The sequence below is a fragment of the Pelophylax lessonae genome (genome assembly GCF_965119305.1).
Source record: "Pelophylax lessonae genome assembly, chromosome: 4".
NCBI classification, from domain to species: Eukaryota; Metazoa; Chordata; class Amphibia; order Anura; family Ranidae; genus Pelophylax; species Pelophylax lessonae.
The window spans coordinates 41,506,204-41,531,103 of NC_138771.1; the positions used below are offsets into that span (position 1 = coordinate 41,506,204).

The window sequence follows — 24,900 nt, forward strand, 5'->3', positions numbered from 1 at the left end:
CACAACTCTTCATCCTGGTAGGTGGAATAGAGTAACAATCCTGGGCGGGCAATGGGTGCAAAGAAGGGCCACAAGCCCTTTCAGGAGACCAATCAGGAGGCCAACAGTGACCAAACCACGTCCCACTCTACCAGCCCGCTTAAGAAAGAATAGCCAACATTGCCCTTAAACCCACCTATAACTTTAGGAATAGTAAGCACTGACAGATTGCGCTCTTAAACACTAGAGCTGTTAATTTAGGGAAGCTAAAAATGGGGTGAGATGTGTATAAAAAATGTGCTATAATTAATAGGGATAAGGTAGAGTGATTTGTCTCTTTCTAGAGTACTTCTTCTGGCAGATTTCTTTTTTATTTTATTACACTTCCACTTGCTTGGTGACTCCTAGATGTTTGGAAGGCATCATATCAGTTTTACCAAGGTATAATTGGTTTATGGCTTTTTTTGTTTTGTTATCCTGAAATCTTTTAGCAGTCTGCCTAATATCTTATGAGGGGACTGATTTTCTCTGATGTATGAACACCTTCTAGATGGCAGTGATGTTGAGTATCCTTGCACAAGCGGACTGGTAGGGTGGGACATGGTTTGAACACTGCTGGCCTCTTGATTGATCCCTGCCCGTGACCCTTCCTTGCGCCCATCGTCGCCCAGGATTATCACTCTTTTCCACCTACCAGGATAAAGAATTGTAATATTTATGATTATTTTTGTTTAGATGGCTGTGATTACACATACACTGATTGCTCCTAAAGAAGTGGATTTTTTTTCGTATATGTAAAAAAACTTTTTTTTTTTACAAATAAAATTATAGCTCTTTAATACAAGCATATGTTTACTCTCTGAGCCTTTAAAGTCCTATTTTAACAGGGAAAATGATTTTCTGGATTAAATCCATGAAACGCATCGAGCCACAAAAAATCAGTACTTTCCGATATACTGTATTGCTTTGTCATAATTTTAACCTAGGTCTGTATTGTAAATTAATTTCCAAAGGAAAGTTAGAGTAGAAAGGAGTGTTGAATCTAAATAAAGAATTTGTGTTTTATTGTGACATTTTGAGCCTCAAAAGTCCCATTTTTTTTAGAGTTCTCTTTTCAATTTCCATTTTGATAATCACATTGGGATGTAGCACTGTATTTTATTTTTTTTTTAACTAATTGGGATTAAGCACTATTCCAAATGTGAAAGGAGCCTTAGATGTTTCTTAGGTGAAAGCCCTATGGCTGACTGTAAATATTCCTGAACAGTCAAAATTAAGCTAGGTATAAATGTATCAAAATGTGCCCAGTTCAGCAAGAACTGATTGAATTTCGATCTGTGTGTACCACAATCGTTAGACCAGCTTATGTTAAAAGGTCCTGCTGGAAAACCAGCATTTGATCAGCCTCTGCAGGGATAATCAATGCATTTTAATGGGGTTTTGGTACCGTTTGTGTGAGTACTGATACTCACGCAAAAACTTGGTATTGGTGCATCCCTAGTTTACACCTGATAATGAGCTCTGCCAGCCTAGCACAGACAGGGCAATTATGGCAAGCACAGCCCCCCATAAACAAAAGTTTTTTTTTCCAGATTTGAGTTATTAGAATTGCACCTTTAAAATGGCAAGCAGCAATTTTAATTTAATTTTATAATTTATGCTATATGAATGGGAACATGTAACAATTATAAAATAGGTGCTTTCCCAATTTGGCTGCAAAAGTGGAAATACGCTTTAAGTGTTCACAACAAGCAGTGCTTAGATGGCTTATTTTTGCACTGGGAAAGCAGCAGGTCGCGTGGACTGAAATGAACTTAGATGTTGGTTTTCCGCTGCTGCTTTGCGATGTGGCTTGATTTCTCCAGGGCACGGCTTTAATCTTTCAAGAATATGTCCTGATTTCAACATAACTTTTCTGGTTAGGAACACAGTTTCTCTGTCCCTGACCTCAGGTCAACTCTCATTCCCTCGTGTTCCACAAACTTCATCCTGGCTACCTTTATTCACACATCTGAAAAGCCTTCATGAACTTTAACAGGAACCTCTATGGAGTCGATTTGGGTTATTTATGATGTGTTATTTATAAAGTGCAAATGCCATGCAAGGTCATTTTTTTATTTTTATTGTTTGTCAGAGTAAATTAAATTGTATGCTTCCTCCACAAGATATATATCGAGGGAATAATGATTTTACATCCACTATTCATAACCAACAATACATTTTCCTACAAGTTTCCTACTAGGAAAAAAACACGATACTTGCATACCTCTGAGCTGTTGAAAGCAGGAAGCTCCCTCTCCTGACTCGGAAGAATGCCTCAGCACTCCGTTACTGGGTTTTGGCCTCTCGTATTCTCGGTCAGGTAGCATGGTCTGCTCGCTCTCCTCAGCGTGATCCATATGTGTAGAGAGAGACTGTGGGAATCCAAACATCAGTAGGGACGAGAAGAAGAGTAAGGCACCGCAAAGCAGAAAGCCAGCCCACCAGGCTCCAATCCAGCGTGGGTCTTCTGGAGTGATTTCTAACTTGCCTGGAACGCAACACAAATAAAAATGGAATGCTTAAAAGTAGTACATACAGTAACCTGCTATAAATAGTTGTCAAGAAACTACATCACAATGCAAAATAAATACAAATAGCCTTAGTGCCAAGAGGCCGCGTATTTGCATGAATTTTGGTCAATAGTGCGGTGTTGAGACTGTGACCAGCGTCTAAACGAAAGCTCCCAATTGCATGCTGCGATCAGGAATTTTCAGATTACGTGACCGTCAATCACAGCAGTCACATGATCTTAAGTCATGCCCTGCCTCCCGGCATCTTAAAGCTCTTCAGGAGGCGGCGGTGTGAAGAGGTATATAACTTACATAGGTCATTACATTTTCACATGTTGGTAGAATAGCTCTTCCTCTGTATTGACTCCTTCTAAAAACAATGGGCCTTAGCGCCGGAAGGTTGCGTATTTGCATGAATTGTGGTCAATAGCGCAATGTTGAGACGGTGACCAGCATCTAACCGAACGCTCCCGATCGCATGCGGCGATCAGGAATTTTGGGATTATGTGACCATCAATCACAGCAGTCACATGACCTTAAGCCACGCCCTGCCTCCCGGCAACTTAAAGCTCTTAATGAGGCAGGAGGCGCCGGCGTGAAGAGGTTACATAGGTCATTACATTTTCACATGTTGGGAGAGAAGCTCTTGTACTGTATTAACCCCTTCTTTTTTTCATTGCAGGTAAACGATTGATTCCAAGCAGAAGCAATGTGCTGCCATTGAGTTCTTGATGAAGGAGGGGGTGCAGGCTGTCTGACACACAGAAAGATAACACCATTGACAGGAGAAATGTCTTGCTATTGGTGACTCTCATCAATGGGGTCATCTCTGTAAACAATCTGTAGTCTTCTGTGGATGTCGGACAGACTGCATCCTTCCTTCATCAAGAACGCAATGACGGCACATTGCTTCTGCTTGGAATCCATTATTGCAGTGAAGTAGAAGAAGAGATACTATAGAGGAAGAGTTACTCTACCAACATGTGAAATTTCAACAATCTATGCAAGCTAATAAAATATGCTATGCCTACTTTTGCATTACTTTCGATACAGCCCTTAAAGTGGGCATAACTTTTTATTTTTCATTCCAAACAATTGTATTGGAAATAATAAGGGTTTACAAAGGACCAAAAATAATATAAGTAAAAGAAGAATATGTGTAGACAAAGTATGCATACAAAGTGACAAACTGAGTCAAATCATGCTAAATAGGAATATCATCTTCATAACAATCATCCATATGTCATATGAGTAATACAGTGAATGCTTTTTTCATAACAAAAAGTGATTATAAAAGCATTAAACAATTATGATCAGAGCATCACCAAAACACATCAAGGTATGTCAGCCAAAGATATTCAGATTACCAACCTTGTGTGTTGTTGCAAACGTAATAAGAAGGTATATATCTAGTATGTAGTGAAAAAAGACTGGCATTAACTCACTCCGGAAAAGGAAAGAAAACCTCTGGAATTTGGAGGTGTGCGCACAATTTAACCCCTTGGCTCCTGCCACATGCAAATTTGCAGCCTCTCGGTTGGTGGGCCTTCGTGCTGAGCGGCTGCATATTTGTCTGAATTACTGTAAATACAGTTGTGCAGAGAGCGCGCACCCTGCACGCCGGCTAACGGAAAAAGCTTCCGATTGCTACTTGCGATCAAAGATTTCTGATTATGTGACCGCCGTGACAGCCAATCACGGCGGTCACATGATCATAAACGCTGCTCTGTCTTTTGGCATCCTAAACTGCTTAAAGGGGTCAAGAGGTTAAAAGGTGTCAAACTGGGGGTCTTACACAATGGCCAATAAGTTCCTCCAGCTTATGTATTATTCTGGGAGTTAAGCTTTACCTGTATAGTATTTGGCTAATAATGGTCTAAACAAGATGGAGATTGGGGAGGAAAGGTGTGAGTATAGAGAGAAAAATACATAGGAGAAAAAAATGGGAAGGAGAAAAAGGAAAAAAGGAAAAAAGAAAAGAAAAGGGAGGAGGGTCGGGTTTTCCTGAAGGTCCTCTGGCAAAAGTCTCCCTAACTCATCTGAGAAGTGGGAAGGGGTGTAAAGGTGTGCTAAATTGTAGCAGCCAAAGGAAAAGTAATTTGTATTTTCAGTGAATATGAAAGGGATCATGTCTTTAGGAAGAACTAAATACATGGAGAAAGTCGGCAGTCATTTGAAAGTGATGCCAACACGCCAAAATAGATGTGAATTTAGAGGGGGAATACCTTATTGAAATTTCACATGTTGTTAGAATAACACTCTCTATAGTAACTCTTCTTCTTCTACTTCATTGCTGGTAAATATTTTCAAGCAGAAGCAACACGCCATTATTGAGTTATTGATGAAGGAGGGATGCAGGCTCTCTGACATCCACAGAAGGCTACAGAACATTTATAGAGAGGACACTATTGACAGGAGTCACCAATGACAAAACATTTTTCTGATCAATGGTATCATCTCCATAAACATTCTGTAGCCTTCTTTGAATGTCAGAGAGCCTGCATCCCTCCTTCGTCAATAACTCAATAATGGCATGTTGCTTCTGCTTAGAATCTATTTCTTTTTATTTATTTTTTTGGCATTTTATCTAAGTTTTGCAACAGTTTACAAGGAAAGGACAAAAAATATACAAACAAGTACAAAGACAAAAAAGAAAATTTCAGAAAAGAACAAATAAGAAAACGACTTCCATTCAGGCTTGTGAATAGAATAATATACAATGGGGTTCTCTGAAAGGGGGTATGGGTACATACAGTGCATCTGGAAAGTATTCACAGAGCCTCACTTTTTACACATTTTGTTATGTTACAGCCTTATTCCAAAATGGATTAAATTCATTATTTTCCTCAAAATTCTACAAACAATACCCCATAATGACAACGTCAAAGAAGTTTGTTTGAAATCTTTGCAAATTTATTTAAAAACATCCCATGTACATAAGTATTCACAGCCTTTGACACTCAAAATTGAGCTCAGGTGCATCATGTTTCCACTGATCATTCTTGAGATGTTTCTATAACATGATCTGATTTCACCTGTGGTAAATTTAGTTGATCGGACATGAAGTCCATGGTAATGTCTGTAGACCTCCGAGAAAGGATTGCATTGAGGCACACATCTTGGGAAAGGTACAGAAAAATGTCTGCAGCATTGAAGATCCCAATGAGCACAGTGGCCTCCATCATCCGTCAATGGAAGAAGTTTGGAACCACCCGGACTCATCCTAGAATGGGCCGCCCGGCCAAACTGAGCGACCAAGGGGGAAGGGCCTTAGTCAGGGAGGACACCAAGAACCCGATGGTCACTCTGACAGAGTTCCAGCATTACTCTGTGGAGAGAGGAGAATCTTCCAGAAGAACAACCATCTTTGCCGCACTCCACTAATCAGGCCTGTAGGGTAGAGTGGCCAGGCGGAAGCCACTCCTCAGTAAAAGGCACATGACAGAACACCTGGAGTTTGCCAAAAGACACCTGAAGGACTCTCAGATCACGAGAAAAAAAATTCTCTGGTCTGATGAAACAAAGATTGAACTCTTTGGCCTGAATGGCAAGCATCATGTCTGGAGGAAACCAGCCATTTGCTCATTACCTGGCCAATACCATCCCTACAGTGAAGCATGGTGGTGGCAGGATCATGCTGTGGGGATGTTTTTCAGCAGCAGGAACTGGGAGACTAGTCAGGATCGAGGGAAAGATGAATGCAGCAATGTACAGAGTGAAAACCTGCTCCAGAGCACTCTGGACCTCAGACTGGGGTGAAGGTTCATCTTTAGGACAATGACCCTAAGCACACAGCCAAGATAACAAAGGAGTGGCTACAGGACAACTCTGTGATTGTCCTTGAGTGGCCCAGCCAGAGCCCAGAATTGAACCCGATTTGAAAATGGCTGTGCACCGACGCTCCCCATCTAACCTGATGGAGCTTGAGAGGTCCTGCAAAGAAGAATGGGAGAAACTGCCCAAAAATAGGTGTGCCAAGCTTGTAGCATCATACTAAAAAATACCTGAGGCTGTAATTGGTGCCAAAGGTGCTTCAACAAAGTATTGAGCAAAGGCTGTGAATACTTATGTACACGTGATTTTTTTCATTTTTTATTTTTAATAAATTTGCAAAGTTTTCAAACAAACTTCTTTCACATTGTCATTATGGGATATTGTTTGTAAAATCTTGAGGAAAATAATGAATTCAATCCATTTGGAATAAGGCTGAAACATAACAAAATGTGCATAAAGTGAAACACTGTGAATACTGTCCGGATGCACTCTATGTACCCATACACCCATGAACTGTATACTAGTAAAACTGTCCATAGATAGATTGAAATTCGGATGGTTCAGCTAGGAATTTTGATCTAACTATGGCCATTCCCCCTGGAGAGAAGTCGATCTAATGATTAACTTCTCTCGAATGAAATTGTTGGATGCACTGTATTTTCACAAAATATAGTTTATGTCCAGAACACTGAGATCTTATTGCATTAAACAATAATACAGTTTTCTTTAAACCAAAAAGGTGCAAAGGTGCAGAGGATTGACACGGATTAGAGTTCCCAGAGCTGAGTTAGTACAGGAGAGCCAAAAAAAAAAGAGGGGAATTAACGGAGGGGCAATAAAAAAGGTTTATTCCCTTTCCCTGGCTGACATCACGTTTAAAGACTCTGAACAACCCAATGAAATAAAGAATACATCAGTGCCACTCTTCCTCTGCCATGTTGGAGCAGCCTGGGGGAGAACAACAGAACAGGAAACCACCCAAATTCTGGAGTGCAAGAATAGACCATCCAATGAAACCTTATTTTATGGGTTCTCTCCTCAGTGCCCTAAAAACACTAGTCAAGCTTTCCAATATCCTTATATTTTTAATTTTGCTTAACCAAAAGTGACAGAGGACATGGTAAAGGATTTCCAAAGGGTAAGGGATACAGCAGTGGGATGCATTCACCAACAAATGTTGGAGTGATGTAAAAGATAGAATCCTGAAGTATACAGAATTTGATGGTCTGTGAACTTTCGTACGATGGAATGGACTTCCAGCGTCCAGAATGGTTGGAGCATCGGAAAGACCAGATGCAACATATACCCTATGTCTGACCTACAACACCAGCAGGTGCAAAGGGATATATACAATGGGAGTGCGGAATCCATTATTTATTGCCAATTAAAAAAAAAAAAAAAAAGAAGAAGAAAAATAATTGATTGGCTAGTTCTATAGAGGACATGGTACTCTTTCAACATAGAAATTTTAATGACCTATGTAAGTTATTAAAAAGGTTATGCCCCACTTTTGCATCACTTTTAGTAAAGCCCTCGTATCAATCCTCTAGCTCGGATAACGTGTTAAGCAGCCCCTCCCTTGCAGTACATTCTTGCTGCACATATTATTTGCTTAGATTTAAGATGGCTGTCACAAATCACAATAAGACAGACAACACAAGTGTTATTAAGTTGAATGGCAGTTGCACGAAAGGGGAGGAGACATAATGCCAAGATGGAGAAATAAAATGTATGCAAGTAAGCAGTGTAATTGACAGCCATAGTTTTAAGAGCAGTCAAACACAAGCACCTTATAAGACTATATAAGTTTGCAAAGACATGCTCAATTGACCAAAAAGCAAAAATAATTTAAATTATAAAGTAAAATAAAAACAACTTGCATTCTTAGAACCGTAAACCAGCAGTTGATTCAGAGGAAGATAAAGAAAATAATCTTTACAGAATCTTACTTTGCACAAAACAAATGGGGCATTGGCTCCCTATGAAGCTTTTTATTGAGAATTCTAAAACCATTGAAACACATCATTTCTTCACATCTCTGGTTTTCTATCCATGAGTTCTCCCATCCGAGTTACCATTAGCCTTTACTTCCCAAAACACACATAAAACAATACTTAAGTAACATTTTAAGGAAGCCTTTTTTGCCTTGCAGACATGGTCAAATCTATCCACATTTCTAAATATTTTGCTAAGGATTCCCCTAAAAACATATAACCTATCATGTTCTGCCCAGATCAGAGGGTTGACAACACCAGCATGCATGCGAATGTGGGCACGTAATGCCTTTAACAGTGACACTCTGCCATTGGTTGCCTCCCTTTCTGCAGGGAGGACACCTCTTCTGTCTACTTGTGGAAAAGCAGGGTGTTATAATGGTAGCTCTGGCTTAGCACTTGGTCACCTATGAATTGTCCAAACATGCTGATCTGAGGTCTGAAGGTGTGGAATTCAGGGCTGATCTGATGTCTTATGATGCAGGAACTGGGGCTAATCTAAAGTCTGTAGGTGCAGGAATTGAGGCTGGTGTAAGGTCTGAATGTGCAGGAATTGGGTCTGATCTGCAGTCTGTAGGTGCAGGAATTGAGGCTGGTGTAAGGTCTGAATGTGCAGGAATTGGGTCTGATCTGCAGTCTGTAGGTGCAGGAATTGAGGCTGGTCTAAGGTCTGAAGGTGCAGGAATTGGGCTGATCTTAAATTTAGAACCGCCTTAATATAATAATATTTAATGAGTTTAATTTGCCATTAGCACTACAACTATGAAGGCAAAAATAGAATAGAGACATTAGATGTCTCTTTTTACAGTTTGGAAAAGGTTGCTGAGCCCTGAGCTGCTCTACAAATCCAAGATAATATACAAATTATAGTAGTCAAAAAGGCTGAAGTTTTTTACCTTCAGCCTTTTCGACCACTTTCATTTGAATGTCATGCAAAAAAACCTTAGGTGTGCAGCTCTCCCCAGCCCCCCTAATACTTACCTTACCCTGATCTCGATCCAGCAATGTACACAAGAGCAGTGGCTTTCCCGGATTACTGGCTCTTCATTCACTCAAAGACAATGGCTCCCGCTGTTGTCCATCAGTCAGAGAGAGAGAGAGAGAGAGAGAGCTGGGGGGTGGGGCTGAGCCTCGCTCTGTGGGTTTTATAGGCACAGAGCGAGGGCACAGGAGTGGACATGCACAAGTGCCCTTATAACAAGCGGCTTACTATGGGGACACTCAGCAGGGGGGGAGGGGCTAGGAGCACCAACAGGGGCCCCAAAAAGAGGAGGATTGGGGCTGTTCTGTGCAAAACCATTGCCCAGAGCAGGTAAGTATGTCATTTTTTTTTTAATCCACCTTTAGTATTCCTTTATATCAGCTAGATCTAGCCAATCAACAGTTCCTATCCAGTGTCCTTCAATCAATACCAAAAAATACAAATATTTTAAGGTCCAGTTGAATATTCTTGTTTCTAATAGATAAAATCCTCAATGTGTCTCTGTATCCAGCTTATCCCCATCATCACTGGTCACCTGAAAAGAAGACTTTTTGAGGAAGAAACTCAGTTACAGAGTAAGCATTTAAAAAAACGGTAAAGTGCACAGTCTTGATAGCTAGTACAAAAAGTTTTCACAACTTTTAGTTCCTTTATTATATCTCTACAAAATGATTGAAGTATCTCAAGAAGATATCCACCTAAACACCAGGGATGTCAGCCTCAACAATTCAGATTTCGGTAGACCTCCAAGGCATACAATCTGAAGAGAGAGCTGGAGTCTGATAACAATCCTTCACAATGCTTTATTTCAAAAAAGATTAGCGATTCCTGACATCCAATAAAGCTAAGCAGAATGCTAACGTGCTGCTCTGAAACACATTCGAGTTCTGCTGGTTTTGTTTAGGTGTTCTGACCGCTTATCTTTTACCAAATAAAGCAATGTGAACGATTGTTATCAGACTCCAGCTCTCTCATCAAATAAATCCCATTCTGGGGATTTTCAAGAAAGATTTGCAACACAATAATGGCAAAATTATGAAAGTTGACATTAGGACAGAGTTAGGTGGATAGGCAGATGGACAGATCAGCAGGCAGGCAGATATCTGGATGGCTATAGATGTATTTAGATATAAGATATACTCATTTGGATCTCTATCATAATGTTTTAACCCCCACCTGCAATCCCTAGATTAACGTTACTCAGCATATTGGTCCATGCTGCAAGTGACAACTGCATTTTTTTCACATTTTTGTCCATTCGTCAGTTTATAATTTAAAAAATCCATAATAATAATATTAAAAAAAATATATTATTAAAACAATTAAATAATCATAAATGTATATATATATATATATATATATTGTACAGGACGCCAAGGTTGGGTCCTGGACAATCGCTATATATCTCCTGTGTTTGGGTTGTGGTCTCTTTAAGGGAAGTTGGGAAATGTTCAGGGGGTCACCCAAGACGGGTGAGAAATTCCTGGAAATAGCTAAAATCAGGAGGACTGAATCGCAGTGCTCTCTGTGTTGAATAGAGCGATATTTGGGACCCGGAATTTGGGGGGCTCTGTAGTGATATTCGGGTGGGAAAGAGCCCCCACCCCTGACTATAAGGGATTCCAGCACATACAGGGTTAAGACCCATGAGAAGCAGTCCTTAAGAGACAGGAAGCAGCAATAGGTGAGTGTGGGGGAGGAGTAGTTTGGTGGTTGCACCTGTCTGAAGGAGCTGCAAGTTTGCTGGAAGCTGCTGAGAGGTCTATTAAGGACTGTTTCAAACCTTGGGGTGAAGACCCATCCACAAAACCGTATGTGCCTTTTTTCTTGCTTTATTCCTTTGTGCTGAAGAAAAGCGGACTTTATTTTGTGTTTGATTTATGCACTGCTGGAAGCCTGTTTAAGTTTGCTGAAATAAAGCCTTTTTGTTTATGTTTTAAACGGTTGTGCACTCAATCCGGTGGAGCTAGAACCCCCAAACTTTACAACTGGTGTCTCGGATGCGGGCAGAGTGCATTTTGCAGCCGCAAAAGCCGTTTAAAACCAAAAACTGACATTTAAAGAGACAGTATACCTATGGCATGTCTTGGGTGAAAACAGCTCAGACACTACAAACAGCAGGCATGGAGGAAGTTATTAAAGCACTGGTGCAAGCCACTGTGACCCAGCAGCAAGCCTCAGTAGAGGCAAACCGTCGCCATGAGGAAGCAATGGCTCAGCAGCAGCAAGCCCTGGCACAGGCTGTAAAGGCACAACAGGAAAGCACACGGTTGCTAGCTGCTCAGTTTACTGCCCAGCAGGAGTCCACTCAAGCACAGGTGGCTGCCTTGCAGGAGGCAGTACAGCGTTTGGCTCAGGGACGAGAGCAAGCAGTCATTGCCGATGGCAACCCAGTATCTGTGAGAGCCAGTCATTACTTGCAAAAACTGACCCCCAGTGATGATGTGGAGGCTTTTCTCACAACTTTTGAGAGGATAGCGGAGAGAGAGGGGTGGCCCCGTGACCAATGGGCTGGCATTATCTCCCCTTTCCTTACTGGTGACCCGCAAAAAGCCTACTTTGACCTTCCAACTGAGCACATCTGCGACTATGAGCGTCTGAAGGCAGAGATCTTGGCCCGCCTGGGGGTGATCACAGCTGTCCGGGCTCAGAGGGTGCACCGCTGGAGGTACAAACCTAATCGGCCACCCAGGTCCCAGATGCACGAACTGGTACAGCTGGTGAAAAAATGGCTGCAACCAGAGAAGCTGACAGGCCCGCAAATGGTGGAACGGGTAGTGATGGACTGGTACCTGCGGTCCCTACCAGATGACCTACAGCGCTGGGTAAGCCATGGTGACCCTGCAACCGCTGACCAGCTGGTAGAGTTGGTCGAAAGATACACTGTGGTGGAAGACCTGCTCGGGCCTGCCAAGCATCGGGAACCCACACATAGGGCAACCAGGCCAGCCACAGCACCTAGGAGAGAAGCTCCGCCAGACGTTGTCACCCACAAACCGGTATCTTCTTCAGCAGAACCACGGAGGTTGGTTCCTGTCCCAAGGATGGGAGACATACAGTGCTGGCGATGTCAGTCCTGGGGGCATACCCGGGCACAATGCCCACTTCAGGAGGAGCCTATGGAGTGTGGGACTGTTCGGAGAAGCTCTTTTTATGTGCAAAGAGCATGTGCCACCCATCTTGATATAGCGACCGGACAGTTTGAATGTGAACTATGGGTGAACCACCTTCCTGCCAAGGCTCTGCTGGACTCTGGTAGCATGGTAACGCTGGTACATACCAGGGTGATCGGAAGACTCGGCCCAGTAAGTAAGACTCTACGGGTAGTATGTATCCATGGGGACACCAGAGAGTACCCCCTGGTGCCAGTAACTGTTGCCTATGGTGGTACCTCTGTGACACAAGAAGTCGGGGTGGTAAGAAATTTGATACATGATGTCATAGTGGGGCGGGACTGCCCACTGTTTTTTGAACTATGGAACCAGGTACAGTGTGAACAGCCTGGACAACCAAGGGGACTGGGGACCCTCGGCCTCGAAGGAACAGAGTCTGAGGGGTCCGGGCCTGAAATCCCCACAACACAACCCCCTGATGGGGAGGTACCTGTCACTAACAATGACATTGCAGAAAATGTTAAAGTGGACGATATTGTTTCTGTTTCAGGTCGCAAGACCGAGCTGACCTCTGAGGGGGGGGAAGTCTCCCCGTTACAGGTTATGCTGGGAGAGGATGATGAGGAACTCTCCCCACCACAGTCCCAGGTTGAGGAGAGTGAAGGGGAAACCTCCTCAAGGCCAGTGCATCCAGACCTGGACGTATCCAGGGGTGCGTTTGGCACCGCTCAATTGCAGGATCTTACCTTGGTCAATGCTAGAGAGCAGGTTTCTGTTATTGATGGGATCCCACAAATACCAGGTGCAGACCAGAGGTTTCCTCATTTTGCATTGAAAGATAACTTGGTTTATCGAGTGGCTGAAAGCCGAGGGGAAACTGTCGAGCAGTTGCTGGTTCCCCAGCCTTATAGGCGGATGCTTCTCGATCTAGCCCACAATGATGCACTGGGAGGACACCTGGGGGCAGAAAAAACAGAGGCCAGGGTAACTGACCGGTTTTACTGGCCAGGGGTAAAGGCCGAGGTTAAAAGGTATTGTGCGTCCTGTCCGACTTGCCAGTTAACTGCCCCGGTGTCCCATTACAGAAACCCCCTGGTACCCTTGCCAATTATCGAGGTACCATTTGAACGAATTGCAATGGATCTCGTAGGACCCCTGGTGAAGTCAGCAAGGGGGTACCAATATATACTAGTCATCCTAGACTATGCCACTAGATATCCAGAAGCAGTCCCTTTAAGGAAAACTTCCTCTAAGGCCATTGCCAGGGAACTGTTTCAAATGTTTTCCCGAACGGGGTTCCCCAAAGAAATATTGACGGACCAGGGCACCCCTTTTATGTCCAAAGTGATGGCGGACTTGTGCAAACTGTTCCAGATTAAGCAGTTGCGGACGTCCGTCTATCACCCGCAGACTGATGGCCTAGTCGAGAGGTTCAATAAAACTTTAAAATGCATGTTAAAAAGAGTGGTCCAGAAAGATGGGAAGGATTGGGATATGTTACTCCCTGCCCTGTTGTTTGCCATCCGGGAGGTTCCACAAGCATCAACGGGTTTCTCACCGTTTGAGTTAGTGTATGGGCGAAGGCCCCGGGGGTTGCTAGATCTAGTAAAGGAGACATGGGAAAGTGAGTCTTCCCCACACAAAACTGTGGTAGAGCATATCTCCCAAATGCGAGAGAGAGTGGCTAAGGTAATGCCGTTGGTGAGGGAGCATCTGCAGAAGGCTCAAGATGCCCAAAGAAGGGTGTACAACCGGTCGGCTAAAATCAGACAATTTCAAATAGGAGACCGGGTGGCCGTCCTAATACCAACGGTGGAGAGCAAGTTCTTGGCCAAGTGGCAAGGTCCGTTTGAGATAGTGGAAAAAATGGGGGAAGTGAACTACAAGGTACACCAGCCTGAGAGAAGAAAGCCATACCAGATCTACCACATAAATTTGTTGAAACCCTGGAGAGATAGAGAACAGGTGTCTGCAGTGATAGGTGTCCAGTCAGGGGACCCTGCAGGGATTGACCTAGTGCAGGTTGCTGCTACCCTGTCTAGGCCCCAGACCCAACAGGCAAAAGAATTTCTGCAAAGAAATAGGGACATGTTTTCAGGGTTACCTGGTCTCACCAATGTCATCGAGCATGACATTGTAACCGAGCCCAATGAAAAAATCCGGTTAAAGCCGTATCGTATCCCAGAAGCTCATAGGGTGGCAGTGTCTGAGGAGGTAAAAAGAATGCTTGAGCTTGATGTCATTGAAGAGTCGCAGAGCGAGTGGTCGAGTCCAATTGTGTTGGTGCCTAAACCCAACGGCACTCTTCGCTTCTGCAATGACTTCAGAAAGCTTAATGAAATCTCCAAGTTCGATGCATATCCTATGCCCCGGATAGACGAGTTAATTGAGAGGTTGGGTCCAGCCAGGTATATCACCACACTTGACCTCACAAAAGGGTACTGACAGATTCCCCTAACCAAGGAGGCCAGGGAGAAAACAGCCTTCTCCACCCCGGAAGGCCACTTCCAGTACAAAAGGATGCCATTTGGTCTGCACTCTGCCCCTGCCACATTCCAACGGGCCATGGATAAAACTTTACGTCCACATCAAAGATATGCTTCCGTCTACCTGGATGACATAGTCGTCTTCAGCACTGATTGGGAGTCCCATCTTCCCCGGGTTCAGGCAGTCGTAGACTCCTTGAGAAGAGCAGGGTTCACCATCAATCCAGAGAAATGTGCAATCGGGATGGAGGAAGCCAAGTACCTAGGGTACATTGTGGGTAGAGGGCTGGTTAAACCCCAAATGAATAAGGTAGAAGCCATACAGGGCTGGCCCCGTCCCCTAACCAAAAAGCAGGTCAGAGCATTTTTGGGCATAGTTGGCTACTACCGGAGGTTTGTCCCCAACTTTGCCACCATTGCTGCACCATTGACTGACTTGACCAAAGGTAGAAAGTCAGTGATGATAAAGTGGAGCGCGAATGCCGAAGAAGCTTTTCAGAAGCTTAAGGCGGCATTATGCCAACATCCGGTGCTCGTAGCTCCCGATTTCTCCAAGGATTTTGTAGTGCAGACAGATGCTTCAAGTGAAGGATTAGGAGCGGTCCTCTCTCAAGTGGTCAATGGGGAAGAACACCCCGTGGTTTTTCTGAGTAGGAAGCTAACGACAGCAGAGAGAAACTACGCTGTGGTGGAGCGGGAGTGTCTTGCCATCAAGTGGGCTTTGGACTCCCTACGGTATTTTCTCCTAGGTAGGAGGTTTCGCCTGGTGTCAGACCATGCCCCATTGACCTGGATGAGACAGAACAAGTACACCAATGCCAGGGTGACAAGGTGGTTCCTTTCTCTCCAGGAGTTCAATTTTGTGGTAGAACACAGACCCGGGAGACAGCATCAGAATGCCGATGCCCTCTCCCGAGTCCACTGTATGCTGTCGTGTGGTGCCTCCAACACCTCCGCGTTGAGGCAGAGGGGGGGGATATGTACAGGACGCCAAGGTTGGGTCCTGGACAATCGCTATATATCTCCTGTGTTTGGGTTGTGGTCTCTTTAAGGGAAGTTGGGAAATGTTCAGGGGGTCACCCAAGACGGGTGAGAAATTCCTGGAAATAGCTAAAATCAGGAGGACTGAATCGCAGTGCTCTCTGTGTTGAATAGAGCGATATTTGGGACCCGGAATTTGGGGGGCTCTGTAGTGATATTCGGGTGGGAAAGAGCCCCCACCCCTGACTATAAGGGATTCCAGCACATACAGGGTTAAGACCCATGAGAAGCAGTCCTTAAGAGACAGGAAGCAGCAATAGGTGAGTGTGGGGGAGGAGTAGTTTGGTCGTTGCACCTGTCTGAAGGAGCTGCAAGTTTGCTGGAAGCTGCTGAGAGGTCTATTAAGGACTGTTTCAAACCTTGGGGAGAAGACCCATCCACAAAACCGTATGTGCCTTTTTTCTTGCTTTATTCCTTTGTGCTGAAGAAAAGCGGACTTTATTTTGTGTTTGATTTATGCACTGCTGGAAGCCTGTTTAAGTTTGCTGAAATAAAGCCTTTTTGTTTATGTTTTAAACGGTTGTGCACTCAATCCGGTGGAGCTAGAACCCCCAAACTTTACAATATATATATATATATATATATATATATATATATATATATATATATATATATATATATATATACATATATATATACACACACACACACAGAATCTCACAAAAGTGAGTAGCCCCCTCACATTTTTGTAAATATTTCATTATATCTTTTATGTGACAAGACTGAAGAAATGACACTTTCCTACAATGTAAAGTAGTGAGTGTACAGCTTGTATAACAGTGTAAATTTGCTGTCCCCTCAAAATAACTCAACACACAGCCATTAATGTTTAAAGCGCTGGCAACAAAAGTGAGTACACCCCTTAGTGGCAATGTCCAAATTGGGCCCAATTGGCCATTTTCCCTCCTTGGTGTCATGTGACTCGTTAGTGTTACAAGGATGTGAATGGGGAGCAGGTGTGTTAAATTTGGTGTTATCGCTCTCACTCTCTCATACTGGTCACTGGAAGTTCAACATGGCACCTCATGGCAAAGAACTCGCTGAGGATCTGAAAAAAAGAATTGTTGCGCTACATAAAGATGGCCTAGGCTATAAGAAGATTGCCAAAACCCTGAAACTGAGCTGCAGCACGATGGCCAAGACCAGACAGTGGTTTAACAGGACAGGTTCCACTCAGAACAGGCCTCGCCATAGTCGACCAAAGAAGTTGAGTGCACCTGCTCAGTGTCATATCCAGAGGTTGCCTTTGGGAAATAGACTTATGAGTGCTGCCAGCTTTGCTGCAGAGGTTGAAGGGGTGAGGGGTCAGCCTGTCAGTGCTCAGACCATACACCGCACACTGCATCAAATTGGTCTGCATGGCTGTCATCCCAGAAGGAAGCCCCTTCTAAAGATGATGCACAAGAAAGCCTGCAAACAGTTTGCTGAAGACAAGCAGACTAAGGACATGGATTACTGGAACCATGTCCTATGGTGTAATGAGACAAAGATAAACGTATTTATTTCAGATGGTGTCAAGCGTGTGTGGCGACAACCAGGTGAGGACTACAAAGACAAGTGTGTCTTGCCTACAGTCAAGCATGGTAGTGGGAGTGTCATGGTCTGGGGCTGCATGAGTGCTGCCGGCACTGGGGAGCTACAGTTCATTGAGGGAACCATGAATGCCAACATGTACTGTGATATACTGAAGCAGAGCATGATCTTCGGAGACGGGGCCGCAGGGCAGTATTCCAACATGATAAAGACTCCAAACACACCTCCAAGATAACCACTGCCTTGCCAAAGAAGCTGAGGGTAAAGATGATGGACTGACCAAGCATGTCTCCAGACTTAAACCCAATTGAGAATCTGTGGGGCATCCTCAAAAGGAAGGTGGAGGAGCACAAGGTCTCTAACATCCACCAGCTTTGTGATGTCGTCATGGAGGAGTGGAAGAGGACTCCAGTGGCAACATGTGAAGCTCTGGTGAACTCCATGCTCAAGAGGGTTAAGGCAGTGCTGGAAAATAATGGTGGCCACACAAATTATTGACATTTTGGGCCCAATTTGGACATTTTCACTTAGGGGTGTACTCACTTTTTGTCTGATTTTCGTTTAATCATAATAAAAAATCGTAAGAGCAAGACTATGCATGCTCGGAAACGAAAGAATACATATAAAACAATTCAACATGACATAATTTCTGAAGTTGAATTCTGTCGTACGAGAATTTTCGTATGAAAGTAACCTCTTCGCTTTCCATATGAGACTAGCAAGCAAAAAAAAAAAACAGACGAAAATTCGTCAGATAATCTGATCGTGTGTACGAGGCTTTACTCTTTAAATAACGCATTACAATTTACCTAAACCCATTCGATTTTAGGACACATGAAAGAATGCTCACATTTGGAGTTGGGATTTTTAAGGTGCCAGAAACCCACAATTCACAAATAAATATTAAAATTCATAGATTTTATTTGTAGCACCCTACAGATAGGTGCTAGGTAAAGTATAGTGGGCCTTGGCTGCCTAACGGCAGGGCCATGATTTCAGCTGGCTGTCATGTCTCCCAGGTGTGTCTGCTGAGAGGGGAGTCTCCCCACTGGCTCCATGAGAGGATTCTCATTGGGCAGTGTAGGAAACCCAATCAGAGACACACTCAGGCCTGTATCTACCCCAGAAAGCAGATTCTGCCGCAGAGGATTCTGGGAGTGGGTATAAGTTTGGAGGGAATGAGTCCCAGGAGGGAGAGTACGGCTGTCTCTCCTCCTGTCAGAAGGATCGGGTGTCTCGGGTGGCGGCCTGGGAATCCAGAGAGTGCTGAGTTGAGCTGCAAAGGGGATACGGTGTGCCGAGGACCAGTGGAGGAAGGGGGGTTCAGTTCCAAGAAAGCCTGCCAAGGTGGTGAGTACTGCGAACTGGCCCTAGGGGTCTGCCTAGTGTAGAGGGGACCACTCCAGTGAAGGTCCCAGGGATCCAGGAGTCAGCTATCTGTAAAGGGGGTGCCTAGTCAGAGGACCCTGAAGTGTAAAGGGGGCACCAGTGGTTGGGCCCTGAAGAGTCAGTATACAACAGTGTGCAGAGTTAAGAGTTGCAGCGGCACAAGCAGTGACAAGGCGCTACCTCAGCCAGTGAAGGGCTGAAGGGAGCTGTTCAGTGACTTTTGAGCTAAATCGAGTGTCAGGAGTCAAGTGTTCTACAGTCCTGGATCTTCCGAGTTAACAAACAAGTTAAAGTCAAAGTTCTAGCACTATTCAGCAAATCAGTATCCTTAAGCGCCAGAAAGCGTTGGCCGGCATTCAGCTGGCATTAAGACAGCGCCAACTGGCATTTTTCTGTACAGTGCCCCAGTTAAGCCTAGAAGAGTATCCCACTCATTCCCTTCTCCCATCCCCAATATACAATAAGCAAAACAAACCAAAGATGCCGGAATGGTCATTCTTTCAGTTCTCACACCTGGGTTCACAACTTAAATGTGTTAGAAGTGTTACCGGTAACAATGGCAGACCCACATCAGGCCAAAGGCCTGGAAATATTGCTACATATTATTTTGGTAAAAAGGTGTAAACATAACAAAAAAACATATATGTAAAAACATACAGTATAGACAAAATGTTTTATATGGGTTTACATGTTATATATATTTGTTATGTTTACACTTTTAAACCAAAATAATAAAATCTATGAGGCCCCGTTCACACTGGGGCAACGCTACTTCCCGGGGCGACCTCGGAGCGGCCGGCACGGACTTCATAACATTGAAGTCAATGCAGGTCGCTCCAGGTCGCCCCAAAGAAGCTCCGGACCCTTTTTCTAAGTCGGAGTGACTTGTGTCGCTCCTATTAGAACGGGTCCACAGCTTCTCTATGGAAGGCGACCTACGGCGACCTGTCAGGTCGCCTGACAGGTCGCCTCAGTGTGAACGGGGGCTGAATTTTAATATTTATTTGTGAATTTTGGGTTACTGGCACCTTAAAAATTCCAGCTCCAAATGTGAGCATTGATTCGTGTGTCCTATTTCTATGTAATGGGATGCGGTGCCTTTGAGCTTTCCTCCGACAATCTTTTCCTGTGTCACCATTAGATTTAAGAGCCGGTTCACACTGAGGCGACACGACTCCTTACTACTTCGGGGGCGACTTGTGCAGTCCCGTGCACCACGACTTCGGAGCGACTTGCAGGGACTTCACATAATGGAAGTCTATGCAAGTCGCTCCGAGGTCGCCCAAAGTAGTACAGGACCCTTTTTCTAAGTCGGAGCGACTTGTGTCGCTCCTATTTGAACGGGTCCTGTAGTGGTCAATGGACAAGTCGCCTGACAAGTCGCGCTAGTGTGAACCGACTCTTAGTCAATTAAAATGTACTGTTGACTAAAATACGAGTAAAACTAAAACAATTCAGATGACTAAAATACGAGTAAAACTAAAACAATTCAGATGACAAAAATACGACTAAAACTAAACTGAAATTTGACGTCAAAATGAATGTTGGTTGACATATACAAACACTTACTGGTGTCTGCGAGTAATGCATCCACGTAAATCTTGGTACAGAAAGATCCCAAGATAAAGCCACAGGCAGGTCCAAATACCAGCATTGTGAACAGGATACCTGCAAAACAAACAGAATATTGTTTCAGTAATTAAAATGAAACGAAGGCAAAGCTTTTCACAAAGAACAAGACTGCTGCGGGCACACGCTGGGCTGGTCTTCAATGGCTACAGTAGTTTTGCATGTAAGAAAATAACGCAGGTGTGCGGAACAGACACAAGTCATTTCAAAGCTCTCTGCTAAATCGTAGCCCTTCTGTCACACATTCATAACAAAAAACAAATTACCATAAAGTTCTCTGTGCATTTACAAAAAGAACAGTCGCTGTTCATTAAGCTCGGAGTTATTTGACCTGTTTATATTCCAATATACTTCATTTCTTATAGCATGCAGAGAATATACATGTGATTATAGTCGTATTATAGCTGCAAAATACTGTACTTGTTCAGAGAGACAAATAAATGCCGGTTATATGTTTATTTACGTATATTATTTAATGATGGTAAAGTAATATAAATCCTCCGTTTTTTAACCACTTAAGCCCCGGAAGATGCTATACATATGCACTGTTACTGTAAAAATGACACTGGCAGGGAAAGGGATAACTGTATTGGACAGGGAGGGGTTAAGTGTGTCCTAGGGGCGTGATTCTAACTGTGATGGGACATGTCTACTATTGTAAAAACAAAGATCAACGGTCCTACATAGTAGAACCGTCTGATCTGCATTTTTACACAGGGGAGAATGACAGGCGGCTTGTTTACATAAGCCGCCCGCCTTTCTCCCGCTCTACCGACGATCGTAGTGTGACCAGCGGACATCGGGTCCGCCGGTCACACGCCCGCACTCCTCCGTGAACGAGCCTCAGCGGGTGCGTGCTCGCCCGCTATTGGCTCAAGACCCAGTGACTTGTGTTAGAACGGGTCCTGTACTACACAATGGACCGCGACATACCGCGACTTGTCAGGCTGACAAGTCGCCTGACAAGTCGTGCTAATGTGAATGGGCTCTAAAACCCTTTGATCGCCCCTGATGTTAACCCCTTCCAAGCCAGTGTCATTAGTACGGTGAGAGTGTACAGTATTATCACTGTATTAGTGTCAGTTGGCTGGTTAGTGACACTGGCCACAGTCCGGCCCCCATAGAGTCTGAAAGTAAACTGGCCCTTTGTTTAGAAAGTTTTGAGGCCCCTGATCTAGACAATCCGAGCAGAAGTGTCAAAATCAAGTACCCAGTCCCTAAAAAAAAAAAAAACTCTACACAAGTGGGAGAGGAGGGGGGGAGGAGAAGATAAAGCAGAGCTTCCCTTTTTCAGGTGAGGTTCCGCTTTTTTATTTCTGTAAAATAGAAGTATGGCCAAAGAGTATTTTGGCCACAATTCTCTTGTGGATCACAGCAGTGCACTTACTTGTGCTCTCCTGAATCAGCCGACAGCGGGCTTTCACCCCTGTTGCATCAGGTATAAAAATATCAAGATACATTTTTACTATATGTCTTTGCTTGTCTTTCTTTAACACCATTAAGACCACCCGCCGCAGATTTACTGCCTCTCCTGCACGAAACGACGTAGCCCCACGTCGGTCGCGCACCTGGTGCTGGGGGCGAGCTTCTGCCCCCACTAGGCGGCGGGGATGCTGATGCATGGGGCTGGCGGGCCGCGATTGCCGCTGGGCACCCGCTATCACTCCCCGCTGAGAGTAAAGGACGGTCGGCCGTTGTAAACACAGCTGACCATTCGTCTCTCTGAAATCATCACAGAGCGCCTTCTATATAGGAACACAGCTCTCTATAATCATTTCACAAGCCCATCCCCCCACCATTAGAAAACACTCCCCTAGGCTCACACTTAACCCTTTGATCACCCCGACGTTAACCCCTTCCCGGCCAGTGTCATTATTACACTAATAGTGCATATGTTTAGCACTGATCACTGTAGTAATGTCACTGGTCCCCCCCAAAAGTGTAAAAAATGTCAGTTAGGTGTCCGATTTGTCCCCCGCAATGTGCAGTCCCGTTAAAAATCGCAGATCGCCGCCATTACTAGTAAAAAATAAATAAAAATGACATAAATCTTTCCCCTAATTTATAGACGCGATAACTTTTGCGCAAACCAATCAAAATACGATTACTGCGATTTTTTTTCCCCAAAAACATGTAGCAGAATACAAACTAGCCTAAAAGGATGAAAAAAATGTGATTTTTAATTTTTTTTTTTGGAATGTTATATAGCAGAATGTGAAAATATTGTTTTTGTTATCCCCAGAAATGTCGCTCTTTTTTTGTTTATAGCACAAAAAAAAAAAAAATGCAGAGGTGATTAAATACCACGAAAAGAAAGCTCTATTTGTGGGTAAAAAGGACATAAATTTTATTTCGGTACAGCAGTGCCAAATTACAAAAAATGGCCTGGTCATTAAGGGGGCAAATCCTTCCGGTCCAGAACTGGTTTAAATGTAAAATTTCTTTTAAATATGACTTGCAAATCAATATTGTGAACACAAAGCAAAAAATATATAGTCTAGTCCAGAATTCATCAGCAAATGATCATTTTTCTACATACCCGATATAATCCAAACAAACCGTATACGGATAGCGCAGGTTACAATAAACTGACATCTCTACCGTACAGATAGCTACACTGCCATCTACTGGTAATAATACAAATTAACAGTTTCTACAGGACAGGTAATATCCGCAATACATTTTTTAATTTGTAGAGTTCCATTTTAAGGACAAGCTTTTAGGGTCTTCGGTTCTGATACACAGAGAACATTAGAAGAAAGGGGTCCACCCCCAAAAGCTTGTCTTAAGAAAATTTGGTGTTAGCGCAAATAAAGTATCATGGACAGTACTAAACTGTGCTGTTGCAAGTGAGTTAATAAAGTTACAATCCCCTTAAAGCGCTATTAAACCCAAAAGTAAAAATTATATATATTGCAGCTTACCAATCATTAGATGTGGTGGCTGTATTGTTTTTTTTTTTTTTTTTTTTTTTTAGGTTTTTGTTTTCCCCGTTTTCACCTGGTGATCTGCCCAATACCACACCTCCTGTATAAGAGTGCCCCCACTCTGGATGAACAAGCACAGGGGGCACATTTGGACAGCAGCATTGTCAGTCTGGTGGGAGGGGAGTGTTCAATTTACTGGCAGATTTAGATACACTAATACATTGAACCCAAACTCCTGCTAATACTTTATAATCAGTTACAGCAGTTACTTTTTGAGATAAAGGTTTTACATTGATAAAAGTTGATCACTGTAAGCACCCCTGTCAGTGGGAACTGGTTTCTCTCATCCCTGTAACTGTTACATTTGTTGGAGAGCTTGTTCTTTTGAAAAACAACAGACTTACTGGCTGTATCACCAGATGAAAACCTAAAAAATGAAAGAAAACGAATGCAGCCATCACATCTATGAAGTGGCAAGCTGCAATATAATAAATATTTGCTTTTGTGTTTAATACCAGACAGCAAAAAAATGATCACTTGCAGTGGGCCTGAGCCGGCACTGCAAGGGTTATTTGCTTGTTTGGGTCTAGACCAGTGATGGTGAACCTTGGCACCCCAGATATTTTGGAACTACATTTCCCATGATGTTTATGCACTCTGCGGTGTAGTTGAGCATCATGGGAAATTTAGTTCCAAAACATCTGGGGTGCCAAGGTTCACCATCACTGGTCTGGGAGAACAATAAAAGGTTTAATTACCTGATCCTCAGCATCTCCCCCCGCTGCATCAGGTCCTGAGGTCAACAAGACCAAAGCGCGGTCCATAGCCCTGCACTGCATGGGTGGACACCGAGCAAGAGGGAGCAGAGGATCAGGTAAGTAAAACTGTTTCTCCCCTCCCAAGCTCTTAACCCTGGCAATGCGGTGCTACCCCACTGCAAGGATTCATTTGACATTTTCCCAAAGTTTGTATTTTTTTTTTAATGAATACAAGACCTTCTATGATAGGACAATGTGGAGAGGTAGGGGAGTTATGTCACAAATCTCCGCCTCGTTTAATCACAGAATGCATTGAATTAATTGAAAAGACAAAAAAATAAAAAAAAAAACAAGGCATTCAATGAATGGTGACGGTTCTGAGCGAAATCAATTTTTTTTAGGTACAACGTTCGCACGACCGCGCAATTGTCCGTTAAAATAACACAGTGCCGAATCGCAAAAAATGGCCTGGTCATTAAGGGGGTAAAAACTTCCGTTCCTTAAGTGGTTAAAATGATCAGATTTTATTTATTCATGTAAAACTTTTATCCCAAAAGGAAAAAAAAAAAAAAAAAACTTTTTGCTGTAACTGTAACTCTAAATTGAAAAAGATAAAAGAGCTGCTCACATTGCTTCAAAACAGTTTAGAGGTTAATGATATAAATCACATGAAGTGCTGTTTCTATATCTTATCTCCCCCACCAATGGGCGCTATCAAAGTACATCCAAAGTGATCCCGTGAC

At 43.5% G+C, this 24,900-nt stretch overlaps 1 protein-coding gene across 1 annotated transcript in view; it reads right to left on the reverse strand.

The window, feature by feature from the left end:
* Positions 1-24,900, reverse strand: part of SLCO3A1 (solute carrier organic anion transporter family member 3A1) — a 502,692-nt gene that overhangs the window by 138,612 nt on the left and 339,180 nt on the right. The window contains exons 3-4 of the mRNA XM_082254687.1: positions 20,413-20,511; positions 2,246-2,509 (exon numbers count right to left, since the gene is read on the reverse strand). Of these exons, the coding sequence (XP_082110813.1) occupies positions 2,246-2,509; positions 20,413-20,511 (363 nt within the window). The remainder of the gene's footprint in view (positions 1-2,245; positions 2,510-20,412; positions 20,512-24,900) is intronic.